Raw genomic sequence first — 26,402 nt, forward strand, 5'->3', positions numbered from 1 at the left:
ATTCTTAAGTCTCTACTCTAAATGAATTGTCAAAGCTTTCCAACAAAGTGCCCGCAATGGGCTTATTAGACAACAAAAGATTCTTCAAAATTCTCCCAAGTTTAGGACTAATCTCTCCTTGGCAATTTCAAAACAAAAATATATACATGGATAAAAAAATAGATAAAGAATCATTATGCTGATTGGTCATCCTCCATTATGTCAGTAACCAGGTATCGTTAACAGACACCTCATTTTCAACCTTTGCTTCCCCTAAAGAACAGACTTTAACTGCACTCTTTTTTCATTGTCACTTGCATGTACTTCACTAGCATCAACTAATGATACTATATTTTAATTTCATACTTTGATCCCTTGCTATGCTTACATCTGGGATTTAATATGTATATTTAATTCAATAGATTTTGGTCGGTATTAGTTAATTTAAATAGTTAATATATTTTTTAATAAAATTGGTCTCGTTTAGAATAAAAAAGTTGATATTCTTAACTATTTCGATCAAAATATAAATGTGAATTTTTCTTTAATACACCTTTCTAATGCATTAAAGAAAATCTATTTTAACATACTAAGTTGGCACGGATGTATGAAGAAAAATTCCGCCTCTACATTTTAACTAGAGTTACTAAGAGTTTGACCATTTTGAATAAATAATGATCTTATAAAAGTCGGTGAATTATATTTATATTACATTAAAGAAAGGATACTAAATTATAAATTTAAACATAGATAAAAATTTATTATTTTATTTAATAAAAAATTGATGATTTCCTTTTGTTTTTAACTGGATTTTTAATCAATAAAAAAATGTCAATTATTATAATTACTTCAAAAAAATGTATTAAAATTTTAATAAATAATTATAATAATATTAAAGTTGTATAAGAAAATTTGAAATCCTGCTTGTGATCAATAAAAGTTTGGGCTGTCACCTGCAGGTGCACGTGTGATTCCATTCCTAGTGTTAATGCCCCTTCACTACTTTGTTGGTGCTTTGGTTCAGTGGTGAAGAAGGGAGTTGATGCTTCTTCATTGTTGGTATTTAGAAGGAGCTCCTTCTATTCTGTATAAAGGAATGCAAAACTCTTGTTTTGGTGTTTTGTATTGTTGGGTTTGTTAGTAGAAGTCGTTTTTAGGCGACGTTGTGCATTTCCTTTTTGCTTGACTGACCTTCTGGTTAGGTTTTCTTTTTGGTTTAATAAATTTGAACTTGGCTGAGAAAAAAAAATCATCTCAAGCTTATAAACAAATGAATTTCATGGCGTAGCAATTTAATAAAATTCATTTCCCATTTTCAAAAAAAAAAAATCATTTCCCTATAATTCCATAATATTCATGCAGTATTTTGGTAATAGATTGGCACTTTGATAATAATTAATTATACAAATACTTTGCAATTTCAAAAATATAAACTTTGAAGATCGCAATTTTTGGGAGGAATAATAAAATATTCTCAACATAAAATCAACTTGAAAAGTACCAAAAAAATATAATAATAAAAAACTTTAACCCGAGAAATGCCTAAATAAAATTAGATTTATGATATAAATGCATAATCATATTTTAACAATCATTACAATCATTATTATTATCGATCACTAAAAATAATATATATTTGACCACGGTAATTAAAATTATCTACAACAAAATATATAAGGATATTTTAGTTGGCCGTTAAAACCGTTATCACTCTCACTCACTAAAATAAACGCATATCTTGATCGATAAATTGTTTGAATAAATTCACAATTATATTTTAATTGATCATTAAAATAAATTAGATTTAACGATCATTAAAATCATCATTATTATCTATCACTAAAAATAATATATATTTGGCCACAATAATTAAAATCATCTATAACAAAATATAGTAAGGATATTTTAGTTTGCCGTTAAAACCTTTATTACTCTCACTCACTAAAATAAACACATATTTTGATCGATAAATTGTTTAAATAAATTCACAATTATATTTTAATTAACCGTTAAAACAAATTAGATTTATAAGATAAATGCATAATGACATTTTAACAATCATTAAAATCATTATTATTATCTATCACTAAAAATAATATATATCTACAACAAAATATATAAGAATATTTTAGTTGACCGTTTAAACCGTTATTACTATCTATCACTAAAATAAACACATATTTTTATCGATAAATTGTTTAAATAAGTTCACAATTATATTTTAATTGAAAATGCATTATGATATTTTAACGAACATTAAAATCATTATTATTTTCAATAAAAAAATATTTTTTATCCATAATTATTTACAACAAAATCTATAATAATATTTTAATTGACCGTTAAAACCGTTATTATCATTGATCACTAAAACTAACATATATTTTTATCGACCGATTGTTTAAATAAATTCACAATGATATATATTTTGATACATTTCTAAATCCAAACAACAATATAACTTCAAATTATTCAATAAAAAAATTAAGTAGAGCTTATATGGAAGTATCCGTGGCATGATTTAGGTAACTAATTGCTTTAATTATTAGGGTTTGAGGAGTTTCAAGTGACAGAACATTGTTTTTCCACTTATGGACTGTGCCTTTATTACATTAAATTAGAAAGGTATTATTTACCTTTTTTAGAGATATGAATGACTCAACTTCATGAATTGAAAGTTTTTTAGAATTACCAAATTATCCAATAGTCGACTGGTTTTATGAGGGTAATTTGGTGTTTTCAGTGGGTTAAGGTTCGGCAAAGGGCATATTAAACTTGAGTTTTGCTTAAAACTACCAAAAAGCCAGTAACGGCTGGAACAACAATGAGAACTCCATATATGGTAATTAACATGGTTTTTCAGTATAAATAGACAGCTAAGGAAGCCTCTTAATCACACACAAGTTAAATCATTACAGGGTTAGTTTGAGTAGGTATTAGTGCAAGTCTTCTTGTAAGGTTTCAATTCCCCACTAATAAACTGATGGTTTTTTGTTTTGCAGGTGGATAGTAACCTTAGCGTGTTGAAAGCATGAACGGAAAGAACAAAATGATTGAACAGCAAAAACCTGCTGCTGGCTCTGGCTCTGGCTCAAGCTCAGCCTCAGCATGGCCAAAATATTCCATCGGTGCCAGTGCTATTCCTACCCGTTTCAGCTTCATGAAGCCAGCAAATCTTCCTATCTGCCCTACTTCATTTAACGGTGTGAACCCAAAACCCTATTCCATGAATCAGGTTGGTGGTGCCAGTTCCAGTGCTGGGGCAAGTAGCAGTGCAACTAAGACCAGTTTCTTCCAAGGGTGCCATTCCTTTGCCGTGGGAGGTGAAAAAAACAACACAGATAAACCCCCAATGCCTCCAGTGGAGAACTCTGCCAGAACTGAGGCGGCCAATGTGGATGTTGCTCAGGTTCGTGGGGGTCATCACCCGGAACAAAACATGGACCCCAAAAAGCTTAAACGGTCAGTTCTTTTCTTTAACCTACCTATATACTTCCTTTTACTCTAATTTTTGTCGAACAAGCATTTACTACTCCTCTTTTGTTTTGTTGTATAGGGTCATTTCAAATCGTCTCTCTGCTCAGAGATCAAGAATCAGGAAGATTCAGCGTCTCTGTGACATGGAAAAGAAGGTGCAGTCTTTAGAGGTAAACTTCATCTCTCTCTACCTTCCCTCCATATCTAATTATTTTCTTCCATCCATCAACATCTTAAACATTTTCAGACACTAGTTGCTGTGCTCTCCTCTAAAGTTCAACGAGAAAAAGACAAGCATTTCTTGCTGCGAATCGAGCAACGAGAATTGCGGGAACGAATTGAAGCTTTCGCTAACCGCGAAACTATGGTGGATGGTAAAGCATTTCAAGTCTCCTCATTTCACTGTCAAAACTTTTGTCTTCAACTAAAAAAGATGGAACAACATCAATTGTTAAAGAAATAATAATTGACGACAATGATTAAATTAAATAAATATAAATCGTGTACAATTGTATAATATGAAACTAAATTGATTTTATGTTGGTGTAATTGGATCTGTCTTCCTACATATAAAAATCACTCTTACAAGCATCTGATATAAGTATTGGGTTTTTTTTTTTTTTGGGAATGCAGCTCGAATCGAAAAGAGAAGAGCGGAAGTAGAAAGCCTGAGGCAACCGCAGTTCCCTCCACAACAACAACAAATGCAGGTGCAGACAAGGCCTGTTTGGGAACAAGGACTGCCGACTGAGCAGAAGATGAATCCTTGTCCGAATAACTCCGGATTCGGACAAGCCGTGTATGCTAATTCAAATCAAGGTAAAAAAGAATTCGGCTGATAATATAAACCCACGTATTATTTTCACCATCAATATATTAAAAAAAATTTAAAATGGTTAATAAAAAAATCACAAAAAAAAAACCGAAGGCGAAATGAAAACCTTAAAAGCATCGCTGGCCAATATATTAGCATCGTAAACATTTGAGGAGTCAAAGTGTCACGCATGCTTGGAGGTTTTTGTCAGAGGAAATGATTGATATATCTTTCCATGCAGTTACCTCCGTTTTGTTTGTTTCTCTGCAAATTATTCCTACTCTTTTTTCCCTTTAATTTTTAATTTACATTTCATCTCAATTCCTATCTGCCTAATTCACATAAAATTTAAGATATTAAGATCGTTTATTTATCTTGAATCAGTCATTTTTACAAATTATTTTTATCATATATACCATCTAAATAATTATCTCTGTCAATTAATTTTACTTTCATACTTTATCTCAATTTGTCATCCCTAAATTTCATGTAGAATCAATAATTGTTTCTCTCTCCACTTTATCAACACATTTTCATATTTAATTGTACAATCATACTTAACTTTTTGATTAGTTTTTAGGGATTCATTCCAAATGATCTTATATAATTTTATATATAAAGTTTTAATTTAATTTAATTTTCATAAATTATTAACATAATTTTTTATATATCATCATTTTGACATACACAAATAATCATACCTATTGAATATAATTTATCTAATATGAAAATAAGTTAACCTGTTCATTTTTGTAATGAGAAGGCAAATATATACATGCAAATGGAGGGCTATATTTTAACATGAACAAATATGTATGTATATATATTTGTTGTGCAGGTGGTGGTGGAGACGGAGACTACATGGGGATGGAGATCAACAGGCTGAACCAACTTAGCTTGCATCAGAAAAATCCTGGGGATGTTATGATGCCTGATCGGCAAACCAGCGGAGGACAGCTCCCAAATGTGGGGTTGGACCAATATGGAGTGGGAGAGCTGCAAAATCCATCCCTCTGTGAACCAAACCCACAGCAGGATGGAAGCTATGACTCGGACATAGAAGAGATAGAGCAGATCCTCAACTTCGATCCTCGCAATGGCCTCTTGTGAACTCATGCTTCTTTCAATTGCATGCCAGCCCTTTTCTCCGCAATCCTTTCGTTAATTTCCTGTTGCATGTCTGTCTGTTTTTCTTTATTTCAATTTTTGTTTTGTTAGGAAAAAGAATCTCATGAACTTTTATATGATTTTAATAGTGAATACCTATATCATCGTTGATTTCCTTTAAATTTTGCTTCTATGGATGCCATAAGTATTAATCTTGAATGTGAATGTAGGATGTATATATTTTGTAAACTTTTCTCATCACATCATTTATGATTCCTTTCCAATTATTTATTGACATTTCAGTAATTTTTTTTCATGTCATTGACATAAAATTTCGATAATTTTTTTCCTTTAAACCTCAAATTCTAAACCTAAACCCTTAAATTTTGAACCTTGAACTCGAATCCTAAACCCTAAATTTGGAGTTTGGGGTTAAAATTTTAGATTCTAGGGTTTATTTATTTATTTAATATTTGCTCTAGAGAATAACTTATATTAAGATGATTTTAAAAATTTTAACTTTTAGATATCAATAAATAATGATACCTCATTAATTTTTCAAAGATATAAAATTAGTATTATTCACTCCTCTATATTTAATATATTCTCCGATCCAATTTAATTTTAGTTAAAACAAATAATTCAAATTATTAAAAATAATGTTGTATGTTAGTAGTATTTGTTTTTATTTTAAGTTTCTTGATCTATTTTATAATTTTTTCCCAAATTTAAAATTTTAAAATTTTAAAAAATAAAAAAATAAACCTAACCTATCGAAATTGAAAAAGAAGAAACTGAAGCTCTTAGTAGCCATTTTACCACTAGTTTCTTCTTTTCCAATTTTAATAGATTCGTTTTAGTTTTTTTCCAAAAAAAAGGAATCAATGTTTCGATAGGTTGGGAGAAGAAATTTATCAAGAAACCAAAAGTGAAAAGAAGTACTGCTAATGCCTTTTTTCTTCAATACATTCAAATTTTTTAAAAATAATTTGGATTACTTGTTTTAATAAAAATTAAATTGAATTAGAGAAATATATTAAATATTGTCCGTTAAATATGACTAATTGTATAAGTTTTAAAAATTAATGATTATTTTATTGATGTTATTTCCTTCCTATAATTGTGTTCCTTCCAATCTGTATTATACGACCATTCTAGGGTTTACTTTTATATATCTGATTGCTCTACGTTTCTTCCAAGCCATAATTTACTAAATAACCAAAAGGTTACTAGCTAGACGAGTAATGTGTTGGTTTTTTCCTCCCAATATAGCTGGGAAAAAACAAAGACTGATGGTGCTCAAGAGTATCATGGAAAACAGAGAACAATAAAATACTTAGATAAAACTTGGCCTCCGAGTAAAGGCAATTCAAATTTTATTGCAAAATTTTAATGAGCATGGAAAATAGACTGCATAAATCATGAATATTATATTAACCTTTCGCCTTACCTCTTACTGTCAGACACCAATCTAAGCCTTAATTTAGATATGCAGTGTGTGTTTTTTTCGGTCAGAACAAAAAATAACTATTAAGAATATAATAGAAATTTTTAAAATTAATTTATTTTTACGAAATTATGTATAAATTTATTTAATAAAATATTAAAATTATTTACCATGTTTATTAAAATATTTATTTTTAATTAATCAATATTGATTTTATAATCATAAAATATATATAACTCCTACTTTATAATAATAATAAAGAACAATCCATGTCTTACATGTGTATATATCATCAACACAAAATAAAAGATTAAAATTGTAAAAATAAAATAAAAACAGTTTGACTGGGGTAGTTTCTTTTTCATTCCAGTACAAAATTGGAGTTGCCAAACGTGTCTTGTTGAGTGTTTTTGTCCAAACACTCAAAAACTCCACTAAAAACATTCACACATATTAATTGTTGATAAAAGGGAGCTAAGAAGAAGATAAAATATTTTCCTGTACAAGTACCAACAAGATCTGACTAGAATTCTCTGGAGTTCATATAGTCAGACCAAGGGTACTCGCCAGTTTAAGATACCTTGTAGAATCATGACCTTCCTTCAAGTTGCTCCTCTTTGAGACCATGTTTACATTCAAAGAATACATTTCAGTCTTTGAAGGAGAAGATAAAGACAAAGACAAATTGCTATTTGCAGCTTCTTCCTCATTGCAAGTCTTTCTCCTAACTTCTTGCCCCATCTTTGTGCTCAGTGACAGGCTCAAATCAAGGTCCTCATCATCGACTGCTTTTCTTTTGGCTACCCTAACTTGTCTTTCTGCTCCTCTTCCGAGCCATTTGTTTGGAAAAGAGGGAAGAATCAGTATTGGCTGCACTTCTGCACAATCATCAATTATATCTTGAAACCCTTCTATTTCCCTAACAGGTTGCTGACTGAAGATGGGGTTATTATTCATGTAGAAAACCTCATTCCTTGCTTTTGAACCAACTTCTTTAGTCATGTCTGAACGGCAGAAACCGGCTCTCCTTCTACAATTTATGCGATTTCCAGCAAATGCACTCCATGAAATATCACTATATATAGATATTAATGACAGAGATGTTAGCCATTAGGCTTTAAAAAGAGCTAAAAGCTCAATCTCTCGAAGCAACACTAGTCAGGTAATTTAATACATTCTATACCTGATCACTCTTTGATCTTGAAGCATGGACTGGTACCGAAGATTTTGAGAACAGTAATTTACACTTCCCAAAAGATGCCTGTTGTTTACAACTGTCATACTCATACATACAATGGAAGATAGGTCAAGTATTAGAAATTGAAGAAATTAACCCAAAATATAAATTTTGCATTTTGTATGACCAAGACTTGTACCTTGACCCTTATCATCAATCTTCTTGCTCCGATACATCTATATGCTCAGTCACCAAAATTGTAGAACAGTTAGAATTATTTACTATCTTCTGTTAATGAATTTAATGTTTTATGTTTTAACACATACCTGCAAATGACTCTTGACATGAGCAATACTAAGACCCTCGATGTTCATTAGTTGCAAGACCAGTTTTGGAGTTGCTCCTACACCAAAGATCATATCAAAATAATTAATGGGTAAGTAGGATCTTAACTAAAGGTATGAAATCAATCTCCCCCAACCACCCCCCCGGAAAAAAAAACAGAGAAATTCAATGATCTTACTCTCTTGACCGCCAAGTCTCTCCACGGCTCGAACAAAACAAAGATGAAGTTCAGGGGTCCATCGCAGCCTAGGCGTCTTTGATCTTACATATGGCCGCACCCCACTTGAAGCACTTGCCTTCTTCTCACTGCTGTTGCTTGGGCTTGCACTATTTATAGTCTTACTTATTCCATCATCAGCTTCCTCATCTTCATCCAAGTTTAGTGGATTAATCTTGTGCATGATTGATCTTTCAAGATGGATGCCTTGTGAAAGAAATACTAAGACAATTCAAGTACAAGTGATCAAACAGGTTTTAGTAATTCCTCCACTTGTTTCGTCTCCAAACGGCCGTATTCTGAAAAAGAAGGTTCCATAGCGTTGAAGAGTGTAGAGCTGGTTTTCCAAACTCATCCAAATAGAAAGTACAAACCCTAACACTCAGCCTTGGTGGAAATGTATTTTTCTATATACACAGTGGACCCATATCTTATTCTCTGGATGATTATGACCCATATATGCATGTCATGTCATGCATATCCATGGATGCGGTCATGACCGAGAGTAGTACTAGGCTACTAGCTAGATGAAATTATATGGGGGTAAAGAAAAAGTTTTTAAAATCAGGCAAACAAGAAGAAAAATATTCATGAAGTAATTATATAGTAACTAGTAAATGCAAGATAAGCTACATATAATTTTTATCTGTAGAAAACTATTGCTAGTGTGACAGGAAATTTATTTATTTTTGCTTTATTTTTACAATTCCTTGATGAAAGGTAAAGCTTTGTTTTTGTGACAGATTTAGGCACTGTAATTTGGTGTTTCTTAGCTTTGTAGTAACAGCCAGTTCTCTCCCTCTTTTATCTTTAATAAAACCTCTTTAGCCGAGCTAAAAGAACCCTGTACAGAGACTAGAAATGGTAAGGGTGTTAAGGAAGACTGTGCTGTCGATTCTTGCTGTCGGTAGTCGCGGATCTGTGTTTGTCCCTTACCAATGACCGCTCCTAATAAGAACAAATTAAGTTTGTATTTTTTTATATTTTTGTCTTCTCCAGAGATTCTTTAGTCTTTCCTAGAAGATAATAATTTGTAGTATATGATATATGATGGTTTTCGCTCTACATTGGACTCAATGCTTTTCAATGTTCTTATCAATTGTATTGGAGGACATCACAGCTTCCATGATCGCTCTTCTATGACCACCACGAAACTTTTGATGGTTTTTATGTGACGATTCTGTTTCTCTTTTTTCTTTTTAACTTCTTCCATGAAGAATTCTGATTTTTGAGGAGATTCTTCTTCAAAAGTTTTCACATGGCATAATGGCCAACAGATACCGGAGGAGACAAGATAACCAACTGGAAGCTGACTATGATTCGATGAGCAACTATACTAAAAATATATATATAAATGAAATTGCATAAAGTTATGCAAAAAATATTATTGCAAATGATGCATATATATATATCCATAGATAAGAAATGAAAGATACTTTGCTTGGATTAAAAAAAAATTCCAGAAAACGTTCAAAGTTGAGAGGGTCTGTTTTTAGGGGGTGGGGAGACAAATGGAGGTCTCCAGACCTGCATGTGAAGATCAAAAAAGGACAAGCCAGAAATCATAGTTTGATGTGCTTATTGAGATTGAGAAGCTTAGATCAGCGGAACTGTAGTAAGCAAGGGTCAACTCCTACTGATCTCTCCCCTTATTTTAATCCATGGGGCATGGCAGGCAGGATGTCAGCTACAGTACACATAATATACTACATGGGAATACATAACTCTTTTTATGCGGATCAAACCAATATCATGGGATGAGTGTGTTTGTCTTTTCTCTACCCATCACCTTCCCAATTCCCATGCATGCCATGTATGCAACCATGACCATGATTAATGCACAAAATATTTGCTGGACCCAGCCTAAAATGCTTTAAATACCCAGCTCAAGTTTTTTGCTTTGTAAATCCTGTCCAACGGGTAGCATGCAAAGACCCAAAATCCATTTATGTGAGGGGAGAGTCAAAATCAGCCTAACAAGTGACCCAAAAAAATCAGGTTAAAAGAGATAAAAAAGCGAAAAGGACTATTGGCCTCTAATCCAAACCTAGAGGCAAATCCATAAAAATTGAAAATTGAAGTGATGATTACAAAATTCGCTGATAAGTCCATGTTCGGAGTTGGGACACGTCTCCCGCTGTAAACACTAAAAAATTCGACCAAAGTCACTTCCTTTGTAGCGTTCTGCCCCTCTCTGCTGGAGTTGGTGAGTCGAGTTGCGGCCTTGAAAAAGAAAAACACTATTGCCCTTTTCATACACCAACACCACCCAATTCCCACACCTCTTCTCTTCATCGCAATTTATTTCCCCCTTCAATTGAGCTCCACACCGTCTTTTCCCCTTTCATGGATTCCTCTTTGGTTTTCGTTTTCCCTTCAGCTTCTCCGTCTGTAACTACCCTGGGTTTCTGCTTGGATGCTGAGAAAGCGTAGGAAAATATAAGAAAAGAGGAATCTTTTGACTCCGGCAGTTTGAAAAGTTTTGTGTCTCTACCACTTTCTTCAATTCAATTATCTACGCAACCTGACGGTTCGCATACCCCACCGATGGCTTTTGCTCGTGGGTTCACCTCGTTGACTGAATTATCTCTACCTTTTCATCGGCACCGCTTTCTGCCTCCTCAGTTTTATCAAACTTTCTTTTCTAAACATAGTCTTGGAAGAATTTCAACTAGGATCTGTAACCACCAAAACCCGAACTTTGTTCTTAGAAAAAGAAAACCAAAATTTAGGAATTTCACGTCGGTGGAGTTGGACCAATATGTAACGAGTGATGATGAAGATGAAATGAGTGAAGGCTTCTTTGAGGCAATTGAAGAATTAGAGAGGATGACAAGGGAGCCCTCTGATATTCTTGAAGAAATGAATGATAAGTTGTCGTCGAGAGAGTTGCAGTTAGTTCTAGTTTACTTTTCTCAAGAAGGGAGAGATTCTTGGTGTGCACTTGAAGTATTTGAGTGGCTCAAAAAGGAGAATAAGGTTGATAATGAAACAATGGAACTCATGGTTTCAATTATGTGCAGTTGGGTCAAGAAGCTGATTGAAGGAGAGGGTGATGTGGATGATGTGGTTGATCTCCTTGTGGACATGGACTGCGTGGGGTTGAAACCGGGTTTTAGTATGATTGAGAAGGTGATTTCGATGTACTGGGAAATGGATAAAAGGGATGGGGCTGTTGTGTTTGTGGAGGAAGTTTTGAAACGGGGAATTTCATATGAAGATGATGATGGTGAAGGACAGAAGGGAGGGCCGGCTGGTTATCTTGCTTGGAAGATCATGGTATGCTATCTTAAGCTTTGATTATTAGTATATAGTTATACTAGTTTGTAAGTTAGAGATTGAATTTGCTGTTCCTTTAGTGTAATAGGCAAATGATTGAATCAAATTTGCTTGTTATTTGCTGATTGAATTGTTTTTCTTCGTTGCTACTATTGTTGTTAGCTTTTTTATTTTCCCTTCTTATTCTTGTAAATAATGGTCACGGCTGTTTATGCTTAATCATTTGTTAGTATTTCTAGTTCTTGTTGGTTGCCTGTATGTATGGTTTACAATCGGGTTGGAAAGCAAAACTATACTTTAACCACCATGTTCTTTGGTCGGGGCATTATTCTTTTTGTGTGCTGAAACCATACAGCTGAATGTTGTGGTTTCTTAATTGGGCACCATCGTTCTTCATTTTACCCTGCACTGAAAGAAAATTCTCAATTTCTCACAGTTTTTTGCTATTCCATATGTATCTCGTACTGTAGGATTTTTTTTGGATTCTATGTCAATAATCAATTTACCTCTGTTCTGCCAGGTTGAGGGTAACTACGTGGATGCCATCAAATTGGTGATCAACCTTAGGGAATCTGGGTTAAAGCCTGAGGTTTACAGCTACCTCATTGCAATGACAGCAATAGTCAAAGAGCTTAATGAATTCGCAAAAGCCCTGCGGAAGTTGAAGGGTTTTGCAGGGTCTGGCTTGGTTGCTGAACTTGATGTGGAAAATATAGAGCTTATAGAAAAGTATCAATCTGATCTTCTTGCTGATGGAATAAAATTGTCTAATTGGGCAATTCAAGAAGGAAGTTCTTCAATTAATGGGTTGATTCATGAGAGGCTTCTTGCTATGTATATTTGCGCCGGTCGTGGACTTGAAGCCGAAAGACAGCTGTGGGAAATGAAGCTTGTTGGTAAAGAAGCTGATGGGGACCTTTATGACATTGTTTTAGCTATCTGCGCTTCGCAAAAGGAGACTAGCGCGATATCGCGGTTGCTTACTAGAATGGAAGTTTCAAGCTCTCCACGTAGGAGGAAAATTTTATCCTGGTTATTAAGAGGTTATATTAAAGGAGGGCACATTGGCGATGCTGCAGAAACATTGGTTAAAATGCTTGATTTGGGTTTATATCCAGAGTATTTAGACAGGGTAGCTGTTCTGCAGGAACTGAGGAAAAGGATCCACCTGCCTGGAAACATTGTAACTTATATTAATCTCAGCAAACGACTATATGATGTGAGTTTGATTGGACCTTGCCTTCTATATCTGTATATAAAGAAATATAAGCTTTGGGTTATAAGAATGCTTTGAAAGCTGAGGAATGGAATTTTTATTATACTTTTGAGTGTCATGTATTTACTGGAAAAGCATAGGAGTTTTATGAACCTGAATTTTAGATAGCAGTATAAGGGTGCTCAGATATGCAGACCAACTCTGAACACTAGAAATACATGGTGAGCATTTTGTTCTTTGGGTCATTTAAATACTTGTATAGATTGTGCCTACTGTATGCGTAATGAATTATTTCCTCTTAATGTAAGTAATGAGACCGCCTAGTGCTACAAGTATGTTATTGTATTAAGCTTCTTCCTTTTATCCCTTGAATGTACACGTACATATTCGCTATTACATTACCCTACATGTTATTTATCATCAGCTTATGATCTGTTCTGTTGTAGTCTAACCATTTTATCTTTACCTTAATTCTTTGGTAGTTGTTACAGCTCTTGCTAGAACAAGCTGTGTTTCACGTTAAAACAGCTACGTCCATAGCATTCTAATGGAACTATTTTACCACAACCACGCCCTCGGGAGCTTCTCGTTATTTACTTAATAATGTTTTGTTTGGTTATTAAATGTTCTTCTAGTAGAGATTACTGCTGTGGCGTGAAATTTGCCGTCAGCTAAGCTCCAACTTAAGCGATGCAATAAGTGGGGTTGTTCAGGATTATTGACAGTGTGGCTCACCTACATGAATATGTTACTCTTTCTATCTTTGGCCTATGAGATCCTTTTTTTTTTACCGTACGAGCAGTTCTGGAATCTAGAGTTGTGGATTTACTAATTTTTCTCTTCTGAAGATTAGAATGAATCAACCAGACAACTGGTTGGCGGGTGTTAGCCAGAGACAGCGATGACTGAAATTACAGTAAAACATTGAACTGGTAACATCATCGTGTGGCTTCACTTTGGAATTTATCAACCATGTTGCTAAGAGGGGAGGTTTGGTTTCAGGCTTTCCTCTACAGAACTTAACAAGTTCTATGCCAAGGTTCCTATAACATCTTAATTTAACAGTTCAGGATTGATGCAGATATCTCAGATTGGGAATACAGGAGACAGAGGGTAGAGAGGTAGAGAATCAGCCTTTATTCATCTCCCAAGTTGCCACTGGAAATTATACAACCCACTTTAGCATATGAATGAACCAATGAGGAAAACGAAAGAACAAAAAGAATGGGGAAGTAGCAACAAACCAAGGCTCACTCGCAACTCTTCATCTCTCTCAATTATATACAAGGAAAAAAAAAATCATTTCTCTTACCAGGCATTGGATTAGAGAAACTTGAACCTACCGGAACTCCACTGCTTCGAAGCCCAACAACTAAAAGGGAAGGGGAAAAGTTAACTTTATTCAGGTTTCAACTTGCTTCTGTCGACAGGATTTCAAGCTCAGCCCACCAAAGGGGAGATAGTTTTGGCGTTGCTCCCTCAGGTCCCACTGCTGTTATCTCTTTTAAATTAGCTGCGATTTCTCTCATTGTTGGTCTCTCTTTTGGATCAGGATTAACACAAGTTTTAATCACTTCAAACAATTTCTCCACCTCATCTTCCTGGAAATATTTAAGAGTTAGATCCACCATTTCTTTCAAGGGTTTATCCATTTTCAAGTAGTCTGATGCCCAATCTGCAACACAGCCATTGTCTACTGAATATGGGATCCTACCGGTTATCATTTCAAACAATATTACCCCAAAGCTGTAAATGTTGCTTTCTGCATCTGCTGATTGGGATTCTAAGAGCTCCATGGTAGCCAATCCCGCCTTGGCTGCGGTAGCATTACTCAAGAAGCTGAAATCAGATATTTTGGCAGCATAGTCTTCAGTCAGATACACAGAGCCAGACCGCAGGTTTCTATGGGCAATAGGAGGAGTTAGCTGATGCATGTGCTCGAGGCAGTATGCTATTCCCATGGCTATTCTTAGTCGCATTCCCCAGTCCAAGTGCTCGGCTTCTTGTACTGCATGAAATCCAAAATTCAGCATCTTCCTGGCCATACCTCATTTGGAGCATACTCGTCTTATGATATAGATTTAAGTTAAAAGTACTTACTGTGTAGATGCTCAAAGAGTGTTCCATTAGGAGCATATTCAAAAACCATCATCCTTGTGAAAGGCACATTTTCTTCGCAATAGCCTATGAGGTTCACAAAATTCTTGTGGTTCACTTTAGACAAAGCGTCTATCTGAAAGAATGAAAATGAATTTGACATTCAGAAATGATCTAAAAGATGTTCAACACTAGAGTGACTAACAATACTGCAGTACCTTGTTTCTAAAGTCTGTTTCTAAATTCTTTGACCAATCTTCACGAGATGCAACTGCTGTCGATGTTACGGCTACTTCAACCCCACTTGATAAAGTCCCCTTGTAGACTGTACCGTCAGAAAAGGTACCAATTATATTGCTAAAATCCTCACAAGCTGCTTCAAGTTCTGATCGCTTCAGTTTCGGCACACCTGAAATACAGACGTTAATACAAGAGAAATGCAGATCTATAGACTATGCTGATAGAGAGATGTTGGAAAACTCCAACCTTGTTTCACCAAAGGAGAAGTCCAATCCAAAATTTTGTACCAAAAGGTGAAAATATTAGTTTCTTTTTGCATAAGATTTCAATATAAATTGCTTACAAGAATGCTATGTTGATCTACAGAAAGTTTCAGAAATTTTTACTAGGTCCACAGACACTTAGAAAGCATGGAGAGAGATTATAGAAGAAAGAAAAAAGAAATGCATGGAGAGTAGTCTGCTAAAAAGGAAAGATACCTGTGACAAATGCCTTCCGCAGCTGACCACTCAATTCTGTGGCCCAAGGTTTGACAGTAACCACCTTACTGCTTCGGAAGAGGAATATGCCAAGGAACAAAACCAAAACAAACAAGGATCCCCCAATGCTTGCAATCAACATTATAACCATATGATGTTCTGAATCAGACCTCTCATCTTCTATTTGGCTTGGAGTTGAAGCAGGGGAATTGGCTGGGGCACCGTGTGATTGTGGTGGTTCTGAGATAAATACTGGTGGTTCTGCTGGAAGTGGTAAAGCTGGAGCCGGTGCTACTGCAGGTGAGAGTGATGGTGAAGGTGAAGGTGAAGGTGGAGTAATAAAGTCACTGGAGGGTGATGCTGATGGAGGTAAGAATGGTGCCCCCAAAGGAGATAGAAATGGAGACAATGGTAATGGTGAAGGGGACGTTGAAGGCAAAGAGACGTGATTATGTGCAAGTGAAGGTGGCACAGACGGCTGGGAACCTCTTTTGTTGGCCTTGTGTGCCTTGGAGGGATCTAGCAACTGCTGCAGCCGCCTCCAGAGAGCTACATGTCTTGGCTGGGCGATGTTCCTAAGAATGAGAAGATATCATGAAGCAAATGGGTAATAATAAATAAGGAAATGAGAGTTTGCTTAAACTTGAGAATTGGAGCCATGAAAGATATAAAGAAATACAAAGAATGAGAAGATATCATGAAGCAAATGGGTAATAATAAATAAGGAAATGAGAGTTTGCTTAAACTTGAGAATTGGAGCCATGAAAGATATAAAGAAATACAAAGAGACAGATCCTATAAGCCTCAAAAACTCTTAGACTTCTTTCTCTGCATATAGTTCTTCAAAACTCGAGAATCTTAATGGAGATTGATTGTTTTCATGTACCATGTAAAATGAATTATGGTTAGCTTTGAATAGTTCCACGGATGAAGGGATATTTTTATAAATACGCAATTTTTCAGGAAAGCATTCTTTGCCTGGATACCTGTTGTTTTTTACCTTGTAAAAAGAATGAGACAAGTCTAGACAAGACCCAAGGTAATTTTCTTCCAAAGGTTAATAAAGATGCAATGTCGTTTGAAAATAATTTTCTTGAGTTAGATCTCTAAGCTTCTGAATAGTTGCACTTATTTAGAACACTAATAACTTGTTTCTCTTACAAAGTTTTAAGATGGATGGTGATGCATCACACGCTTAAAGGAAATGGAAAATTTCATGTCAATGTTTAATTGCTCACCGGTGAGGAAAATCTCTGCTTTCACAAGACGGTCTAGCAGCTGCATTATTAATTAGCTGATTCTCATCTACTTGAAATTTAGAAAGCATCTTAACCTCAGCTGCCAGGCTGCCAAGAAACTCATTGTTGTCGAGTAAGCTGCAAGAAATTGGAGAAATGAGGAGTAAATAAAAGCTCCAATAAATAAAATCTGAATGGAAACAATCCGAAAAGAGGATCTTACAGTGTTCCCAAGGAAAGGTTATTGCAAAAATCACGTGGAAATGGTCCACTGAAGTTATTGCATCCTAAATCCAACACCTCCAGCTCCTTCAATTTCCCAACTTCTTTAGGAATGCTTCCAGAGAAAGAATTGTTGCGCAATATACTGCAATAGAAAGTAGAACTAAGAAAATGAGCGTGATACAGGTGATTTATCCAACTATATATTGATCAACGAGGGAGGCTTACATAGATTTTAAGTACACAAGCTTCCCAACTTCGGGTCCCAGGCTCCCAACAAGGCAAAGATCTTTCAAATTTCTGCAAGAAGCATATATCCGAGTTCAGGACAGAAATCATTCATAGTTTACAAATTTCAGTGGTGACAATTATCCCGAACATTAACAAGGGAGACAAAGAAAGAGCCCTCTCATTTGTGATTATATGACAAATGTGAACCTATTGCTTTCTGGATTTGCAGAGCACAACACTTCGAACAAACGAAAACAAAGAGTGAGGAAATGTGAGAGAGAAGAGAATAACTGATTAACTCACAAAATGACTACTTTTCCATGGGAGCACTTCACCCCGAACCAAGAACACGGATCAATTTCTCCATCATTTTCCTTCCAGTTTGATAAAGCGCCAAAAGGGTCGCTCACCACTCTCTCTCTCAACCTCAGCAGAGCCAGGCCTACAAATTAGTATAGAGATGAAACTCTGTTTAAGGCTTTAAGAAACTGTGCTTACAGGCAAAGCTCTAGCCATGGGATATATTCTCTATATATAAATATATACCTTCACCGTTCAAAGACGAGGAAACGCTCATATTCTGATCAAACAGTGATAAAACCAGCATGAACATCATCCTGAACTTGAGCCTCTTAAACCCCCACTGTCCGTCCATGTCCAAAAGATTCTTCGAGCTTTTTCTATCAATCTTTGACAGGGAAAAAGGAATATAAGACATAAGATAAGAGGGCTTCTTGGAGTCTGCTGGCTGCTAGCAAATTTGGACAAGAACAGAAGAAAGCGCGTATACATACATAGCGGTGATCAATTAATAAATTTTATTAAAGCCGGGCAAGTAGTTTTTGTAAGTTAAAACCGACATCACTTTTTGTTAATTTTCCCCCACGTACATGAAAAGAAAGAAGAGAAGAACAATTTATGGAGATCAAAGTCACGGTTCTAACAGCGAGAGAGAGAAAAAGAAGAAAGAAAATGGAAGTTTGGAATTCACTGAATTATCGTCTTGTTGGTGGATTGACTCTCCATGCGTTCTATATTTATAACGCCGTCCTACGAAACCTTAATCTTCCCATGTGCCATGTGCTTCACATATGCTCAATATTCTTCTTTTTTCCTTTTCTTACTCCTACACCTAAACCTTCTTGTGGTTTGTTTTATAACTTACAAGTCTCTGAAAGGTATTGATACTGAGACAAGAAAAGAATTGACAGCCATAAAATTCAGGAAATGTTAGAAACCATGATCTCCTCCTCTGTCTGCGCTGCTGTCTGAAATCTGAACCAACTTCATTCACCCTGATCTCAGGACTGGTGGTACAAAAAGGGCCAACCTTAATGGATCAGTTTTCATCGTGTCTGTCAGCTGTTGACCTGGTCATTTTCATTACAAGCGTAACACCATTTCAAATTTCAATATCCGGCCTGCACAGCACAAACCGTTCGAACATAATATAAAAATCAATAATTCAACCAAAAGTCCTCAAGTATTGCAAGGTGGTGCGTCACCATATAATATTTATGTATACAATATATGTATACCCCTCTTGTATATATATTGCCAGATAGATCAAATAAAGTAGTCAACTCCCAAGATATTAGATGAAAAAGAGTAGTAAACAGTTAGATATGCACATGTGAAACACTAATTTAATGCACCATGATAGGAGTAGTGATTGGAGTGTGGAGAACATGACTTTGAAGCCAAGTTCCAAGGGGCGTGAAGGGGTATTGTCTTCCTAGTATGAAAGATGAGAGACAGAAAATGATGTTTAAGCTTCTATGAAGATGAAATTTGATTTTTCTGAGGCTAAGTTTTACTTTTGCGATTGTCATTAACGTGCTTTTCTTCTGATGATGATTGTAACTTTTAATTTGTTTGATAATGATGAGGAGATCATAGATCACAAGCATGCTTCTTACCCTTCATCTCTACATTTTGTTTGGAATTTGAAAAAAAAAATGCAGCTACTTGGGCTGTAGCAATTTTGTTTCTTTCTATACGGTCAAGTTTGAACCAGAACGTCAACTTAGTATTTGAGCTTTAAAAATCATTTTACCACTAAACAGTAGTTTAGTTTCGAGTTCGACTATGATAAATGCTAAATGCAGTAAGAAAACCAAATCAGGAAATTGATTTTTTTTTGTTAGGTTTTTTAGCTTTGTTTGTTCTAAGATTTGGAATGTTTCTTTAATACTCTGGTTAGTACTAAAAAGAGGTTTTAAAATGGTTACTTTATGAGATGTAATTTGGAAATTTTAAGGCAAAATACCCTTTAAGAAGCATTTGGTGCACCACCCACTGTGGAGGACACTTAAACGAGGCAAGAAACTGACATTCCACCGTACAAAAACTAAGAATGATGTTTTTGTTTATGTTAGGGAGGAGGTGCTGAGGGAGTAGCATACATTTGCAAAGGGCTTGTAGCATGGTCTGAATGTTGGACCATAATAACATTAATTACTTAAACTTGAATGCTGCTTCTAGTCTAGGTGTTGGCTTATGAGTAATGCTTCTAGTCCTAGGTGTTGGCTTATGAGTAGAGTCGGAGGCATCATCCTTTTTGTTTACCTTCTAAAAGAGACCCTGGACCAAAAGAATACCCAACTACCTTTCAAGCTCTGACCCTTCCTGTTTCACGTGAAATTGAATTTGTGATGACAATTTTTTACAGTTTCCTAATAGGCAAGCATAAATAATTAGCAAAAGACCAAGACGACTGGAAGGCCTGACCCAAATTTTAAGCAGATACGAAATGGGCTTTCTTAACACACTTGAAGTAATTTCCAACATCACAAGTCATGATGATTTTGGTTTGGAGGCAATTCAGCCAGCCATTGGCACTTGCGGGTAAATCTAGTCCATTCGCTCAACTTCCATGATTCATTCTGTAAGCATTCAACCCCTTTTCCTCTGGGTATTTATGAACCAAAGCCTTGGACTATTCCTTGGAAAAGACCATTTGAGGATGTCAGGTCAGGACTATTCTTTAGCTTTGCCAACTGTATACACTTGTGCATATGGTCTACATGATTTTTCCTTTATATTTTTTTATGGCAAATTGGTGGTTATTTTATCCCAATAATACAAAAATATTTACCAAACTAATATATGTTTTACAATACTTACCAAATTAGTATAAATTTTGTTGGAGGAGAGAGAAATCGGTTTGGTCAAACCGATTTTGACCTTTTTAATTCAATAAAAAATAGATCTTTTTATGAATGTGATAGATAGACTGATTGATGGATGTGTCCAATTTTTTTTCTTTTTTTTACAAAAGTTTTTTAATATTTTTGTAAAACTATTATTTCTAATATTATAATATTATCTATAAATAACTTATAATTTATAACGTTATGTATTTAAGACAATATAATTTAATTCAATAATATTACAAATTTTAAAAATTATAAATTTAGAATATTAAATTTACTTAAATAATTAAAAATAAAACATACTTCAATAATATTATGAACGAAAATATCATTATAAATCAATATTTTAAATATTTTAAAATAACTAAAACATGATAAGTAAATATAAACTAACATGAAATAATATTATAAAAAGGATGTCATTTTAAACAAAAAAAAAACATACTTCAATTTATAAAAATTATAATATTAAACGTCTATATTTTGTTTATAGTATCTTAATTTAAACAAAAAAAAAACATATAACAACCGTGGCTACGACTTACGAGCAATTAATTCATGTAAGTTCGTATTTTCTTATCATGTTTTAGTTATTCAAAATATTTAATATTTTTATTTATAACGATATCTTTGTTCATAATATTGTTGAAGCATGTTTTATTCTTAATTTTATAACTTACTTAAGTAAATTTAATATTCTAAATTTATAATTTTTAAATTTTATAATATTATTGAATTAAATTATATTGTCTTAAATACATAATGTTATAAATTATAAGTTATTGATAAAAATATTAAAAAGCTATTGGGTGAAAAAGGAAAAAAAAATTGGACATATCCATCAGTTAGTCCATCTATCACATTCATCAAAAAATCTATTTTTTTATTGAATTAAAAAAATTCCTCCAACAAAAGTGGTTTGAGGATAGTTGGGATAATTTTTAAAAATTGTTGGGATAAACTAACCCAGATTGGTTTGAGGATAGTTTTTACTGGAATGGTCAGGATTTCAGGTTTGGGTTGGGTGCCTAGGATTCATTGGTTGATGAAACAGCTTGAAAATGCAGTAACGATGGCAAACATTTGGAATGGATTGGATAGCTTGTCATGTCTCTTTTCCTTTACCCTGCAAAGCATGCGAGTTACACAATCGTTTTATTTGTTTATTTGTATTTTTGTCAAAAAAGCCTAGTCTCCCATCCAAGAATTTTTTTTATTAAGATGGAATTTTCTTCTTTAGAAATAGGTGTATCTAGGGTATAGCACTATAGAAATTTAAAACTCGACCATTGATTCTATTTATCTTCTCCTGCTTTGTCATTAGGAAGAAGGGTTTTTCTTTTAAGAAAATAGTGATTTTAGTTTAATTTCACATGTTGGTATTTTTAATAAGTAGGTTAACATCCTTAACTTTTACATTGCTAATTATGTATAACCATTTTCAAGTTTAGTGATTTTGACGATTTCTTTAACTATTTCCAAATTTAAGTTCTAATTAAATATAAATTTCTAAGTTTACCTTTTTCTTCACTGACAACCCTTACATCAATCATCATTTCCATCCTTTTATTCTTCATTAATGTTTTCCTCAACCATATTTGGGATTCGTTCCATTTTCCTATTAGTATTTGTCCGCTCTCTTGCTTTTAGCTTCTATTAAACGGTGTAGCGTATATCCAATTGTCATAGATCGGATGCTGATTTTTCTCCCTTATGGGCCCAATAGTTCGCCATAGTCTGCCCTAAGCTTCCGTGATCGCATAACATAAATCTGGCAACTGTTCATCCTTCAACACCACAATAATTGGCCTTTTCTCATGTTTTTTAAGTTTATATCATGATTTAATACATAAATAATCAAAATACAAATGTCTAGGATCTCAATTTTTGAATGGTGATTAAATATAATCGTACATAAAAAAAAATAGTGGATGTGGATGGGAGCCAAACCCTTTGAGTTTCAACCCTCATGGCGAAGGATTCTCCACTCTCACAATGACTTTAAGTCTGATAACTCCCCCGCCCCCCCGCCCCCCGCCCCAGCTTATATTGTCATTTTTTTCCCTACTGCATCAATAATGATGGGCTTTTTAGCAATTTTCAACATATTCTCATTTGTTCTTTGATAGATTAACATGTTATAGACTTGGACCCAAAATTTATATAACAAAATCGATGCCCTCTGAATTCCCATTAAGTGATTGTTTTTTAACATAAGGTGACAAATCACTATTGACCATGAAGAGTTGCTAAGGATCTATCTTATACTTTTCATCCGTGAAAATTGTGCACTTTTGAGCTCTTTTTCAATTGGCTATGCTCTTTTAACAATGGCATAAAGAAGGCTGAAAGAAATTACCTTAACGAAAGTAACCTTCTCCGTTAAGGAGAATTCACATAATCTTTCGTTGATAACAACATAAGACTCAATGTAACACCTCAAACCCGGTTTAAACGTTATGACTGAATCTAGCGATGTCACATTGTAACACCCCTTACCCGTATTTGACGCCGGAATAGGGTACGAGGCATTACTAGAACACATACACTTGTAAACGTATTTAACCGAGTTATAAAACTTCATCTAAATTAAAACTTTCAAATTATTAACATGATTTTATAATTTTTCATAATATATCCTCAAAATATTATATTCATAATAAATAGGACCTACGAGGCCCGATACATATTCATGCAATTCACAAATCTTAACAAGTCAATGCTTCATTTCCATTTCATTCAATTCACAAATTTCTAATGTTCACAATTCAAATCATTAAGTTCAATACTAATACGTATTTATCATTTAACTCAACGTTTATTGATTATACCATTCATTAGCACATTTATGAAATTCTCAATTTTTGCAATGAAAATATCACTTTAGCTTATATAACAACATCAATTCAACTCATCATCCTGGTATAAATTCACTACCACTTATCCATTTACTATAATTCTTTTGGGCCCATTTGTCACTTACCATCCTTAATAAAATTAGGGAACGGTTACGGAAAATTGAGTACTTCACTTCCATTTTGTCATAGTATAACTATGGTCTTGCGTATGATCACTTAGCACTTTTTGAACCCATAGTCCTGCCATGGTCTTACACGGATCACATTTATCACTTGTCACTTGTCACTGATCAGATAAGTGCAGCTAAAGCTACCACTTATCACTTGTCACTGATCAGAAGTACTCAAACCCGACGTTCCGCTCAATTTGATCATTTATTCGGTTTTCGTATTGTTATTTTATTCTCAATTCATTAACAAATATATGTCATCATACATTATATAATTCATGAAATTAACATGTAATCTTTAAATTTCAGCCATATAAACTTACTATTTCATTATCTTTCCACACTCGTTTCCTATGCACATCACACAAGATATAAACATATCATTCAACCATAGTCGCAAGCTAGTGTATTTAAACATAACTCTTTTTGGAACTAACCACATGATAAACCATTTCACTAGAGATTACATGATCACAACTAAATATGCTACCATTTCAACCACTACTTGGCCAAAGCCTAAGCATGTACGCCAAATATGTTAGCCAAATACACATAAAGCATAAACATTATAAGCATGGATGAGCACAACATTTATTCATGTATCACACTTACCAACATATGTTAATTCATAAACCATTCATGACATTACTTCATGCCAAATCATAAACCGAATATACCATACACACATTCTATGAAACTTTATTTTCACACATGAGCTTAGACCATGACCAATAATGCACAAATATAAGCATCATTTCTATTTCATCATTTATCAATTATAATCAAGCAAATGACCAATTATACACAAATCATTCATATATTTCCCAATTTTCCTCCTCCTCCTCTCCATTCCACATCCTAAATGTGTATAACACATTAAAACAACATTATCCATACTATCACTATTTTCCTCTATGTCAATTCAAACTATCTGTCTGAGTCTGAGTCACTAATTTATTTATATCTCGAGCTACAGAGCTCCAAATAACACATTGAAACAACATTATCCATACTATCATTATTTTCCTGTATGTCAATTCAAGTTGTCTGTCTGAGTCAGAGTCACTAATTTATTTATATCTCGAGCTACAGAGCTCCAAATTAAGATCCGTTAATTTTCCCTGAAACTAGACTCACATATCTTCTCACCATAAAATTTTCAGAATTTTTGGTTCAACCAATAAGTATATTTTATTCTTTAAAGTTTCTCATATTTCACTATTCAATAGTTCCGACCCCTCTTCACTAAAAATTAATTATCTCTTTCTATAGAATTCAGATGATGTCTCCGTTTATTTCTATTGAAAATAGACTCATTAAGAATTTTAAATATATAAATTATAACCCATAATTATTTTTATACAATTTTTAATGATTTTTACAAGTCAAAACAGGGGAACCCAAATTCATTCTGACCTTATCTAACAAAATTCATTATATCTCATGATTTACAATTCCATTAATTACACCGTTTCTTCTATGAGAAACTAGACTCAATAAGATTTAATTCCATATTTTTTTCCATCCTCTAATTCAATTTTCAAGATTTATGGTGATTTTTCAAAGTTAACCTACTGCTGCTGTCTAAAATTGTTTTAGTGCAAGATATTGATAATCAAATTTATAACACCCTCCTTTCCTTTCTCTACAATATTTTCTATCAATTCCTCTTGTTTCCCTTCACTAACATATCAAGAACATAGAACCTTATATAATAAAACCCGACATTAACACTAATTTCATACTTTTTCAATAATATCAAACTTAAAAATATATTGAAACCTTGATGTTTTTACCTTGCTCTATTGATTTCAATCTTTAACTTGATTTTCTCTCTCCCCCAGCTTCTATTTCTCGAATCTAACTTGATATTTTAGCTCCCCATAGTCTCCTTAACATTTTTCTCTCTTGGTAGCTATGGAAATTCTTTTGATTTCTAGGTGAAAATGGTAAATTTTTTGTGGAAGGACCAAATTGTAAAGAAAGCAAAACTTTCTTTCTTCTCTTCTCTTCTAACGTGAAATGCATGGGAAAGGAAGATGATTCTTCATCTTTTCTTCCACATATATATATATACTAAATAAAATAAAAATAAAATGATAAAATGTCATTTAAAAATCAAATTAAAATATTAATAAACTAATATTTATTTATTTAATCTAAAATATCTCCAACATCTTCATTATTTTCTAGATTTCTCTTTCTTCTAATTGACCATTTTTCCCTTTAGATCTTTTAAAATTTCATCCTTAAGTCATCACTTAATTTGGTAAAATTACGATTTAGTCTCTCATAATTCTTCATCTATTCAATTTGGTCCCAATTCGTCCATTTTCCTTAGTTTCTAGATTATTCCACCCTTAAAATATTTACACTATTGGTCCTTTAATTTTTTATATTTACACTTTAACCCCTCAAATTTTGAGTATTTACGCTTGGATAACAAAACTTTTCTCACTTTTGCAATTTAATCATTTCTTTAATTAATATGTCATAATATACTTCCCAATGTTGTCATAACTCAAAATTCTCCTTTTTGTCACTTTATTTCCTTACTCTATCAAAGATAATATCTTACTGTAAAAATTTTCGGGGTATTACACTCAAAGTCCAACATTTCAAGTTCAAGCTCTCTATTACCCTTCGACAACATG

At 33.7% G+C, this 26,402-nt stretch overlaps 4 protein-coding genes across 4 annotated transcripts; 2 read left to right on the top strand and 2 right to left on the bottom strand.

Moving 5' to 3' along the window:
• Window positions 1-2,986: 2,986 nt before the first annotated feature.
• On the top strand, window positions 2,987-3,821 carry LOC107902741 (basic leucine zipper 34). The gene is made up of 2 exons (XM_041093570.1): window positions 2,987-3,441; window positions 3,536-3,821. The coding sequence occupies exons 1-2, from the start codon at window positions 3,011-3,013 to the stop codon at window positions 3,708-3,710; spliced, it is 606 nt and encodes a 201-aa protein (XP_040949504.1). The 5' UTR covers window positions 2,987-3,010; the 3' UTR covers window positions 3,711-3,821.
• Window positions 3,822-7,174: 3,353 nt separating this feature from the next.
• On the bottom strand, window positions 7,175-9,170 carry LOC107903224 (uncharacterized). Its single transcript, XM_016829265.2, has 5 exons — window positions 8,525-9,170; window positions 8,328-8,404; window positions 8,201-8,237; window positions 8,008-8,098; window positions 7,175-7,899 (listed from the first exon to the last, which is right to left on the bottom strand). The coding sequence occupies exons 1-5, from the start codon at window positions 8,745-8,747 to the stop codon at window positions 7,365-7,367; spliced, it is 963 nt and encodes a 320-aa protein (XP_016684754.1). The 5' UTR covers window positions 8,748-9,170; the 3' UTR covers window positions 7,175-7,364.
• Window positions 9,171-10,596: 1,426 nt separating this feature from the next.
• Window positions 10,597-13,454, top strand: LOC107906286 (pentatricopeptide repeat-containing protein At2g30100, chloroplastic). The gene is made up of 2 exons (XM_016833243.2): window positions 10,597-11,842; window positions 12,363-13,454. Exons 1-2 carry the CDS (start codon window positions 11,111-11,113, stop codon window positions 13,134-13,136), a joined length of 1,506 nt encoding a protein of 501 aa, XP_016688732.1. The 5' UTR covers window positions 10,597-11,110; the 3' UTR covers window positions 13,137-13,454.
• A 726-nt stretch (window positions 13,455-14,180) lies between these two features.
• On the bottom strand, window positions 14,181-18,941 carry LOC107906285 (inactive receptor-like serine/threonine-protein kinase At2g40270). The gene is made up of 9 exons (XM_016833242.2): window positions 18,112-18,941; window positions 17,869-18,007; window positions 17,563-17,634; window positions 17,336-17,479; window positions 17,113-17,250; window positions 15,875-16,449; window positions 15,374-15,564; window positions 15,159-15,291; window positions 14,181-15,066 (listed from the first exon to the last, which is right to left on the bottom strand). The coding sequence occupies exons 1-9, from the start codon at window positions 18,281-18,283 to the stop codon at window positions 14,468-14,470; spliced, it is 2,163 nt and encodes a 720-aa protein (XP_016688731.1). The 5' UTR covers window positions 18,284-18,941; the 3' UTR covers window positions 14,181-14,467.
• Between the last annotated feature and the right edge of the window lie 7,461 nt (window positions 18,942-26,402).

The sequence above is a fragment of the Gossypium hirsutum genome, chromosome D05 (assembly GCF_007990345.1).
Source record: "Gossypium hirsutum isolate 1008001.06 chromosome D05, Gossypium_hirsutum_v2.1, whole genome shotgun sequence".
Classification (NCBI taxonomy): domain Eukaryota; kingdom Viridiplantae; phylum Streptophyta; class Magnoliopsida; order Malvales; family Malvaceae; genus Gossypium; species Gossypium hirsutum.

Coding starts and splice junctions, on each gene's coding strand:
- LOC107902741 (XM_041093570.1), top strand. CDS start 3,011: ATGAACGGAAAGAACAAAATGATTGAACAGCAAAAACCTGCTGCTGGC. Junction 3,442..3,535: donor GACCCCAAAAAGCTTAAACG/GTCAGTTCTTTT, acceptor TTTGTTGTATAG/GGTCATTTCAAATCGTCTCT.
- LOC107903224 (XM_016829265.2), bottom strand. CDS start 8,747: ATGCACAAGATTAATCCACTAAACTTGGATGAAGATGAGGAAGCTGAT. Junction 8,238..8,327: donor ATGTCAAGAGTCATTTGCAG/GTATGTGTTAAA, acceptor CTGAGCATATAG/ATGTATCGGAGCAAGAAGAT. Junction 8,099..8,200: donor GATTGATGATAAGGGTCAAG/GTACAAGTCTTG, acceptor TGAGTATGACAG/TTGTAAACAACAGGCATCTT.
- LOC107906286 (XM_016833243.2), top strand. CDS start 11,111: ATGGCTTTTGCTCGTGGGTTCACCTCGTTGACTGAATTATCTCTACCT. Junction 11,843..12,362: donor ATCTTGCTTGGAAGATCATG/GTATGCTATCTT, acceptor CTGTTCTGCCAG/GTTGAGGGTAACTACGTGGA.
- LOC107906285 (XM_016833242.2), bottom strand. CDS start 18,283: ATGTCTTATATTCCTTTTTCCCTGTCAAAGATTGATAGAAAAAGCTCG. Junction 17,635..17,868: donor CATGGAAAAGTAGTCATTTT/GTGAGTTAATCA, acceptor TGCTTCTTGCAG/AAATTTGAAAGATCTTTGCC. Junction 17,480..17,562: donor CTTGTGTACTTAAAATCTAT/GTAAGCCTCCCT, acceptor TTTCTATTGCAG/TATATTGCGCAACAATTCTT.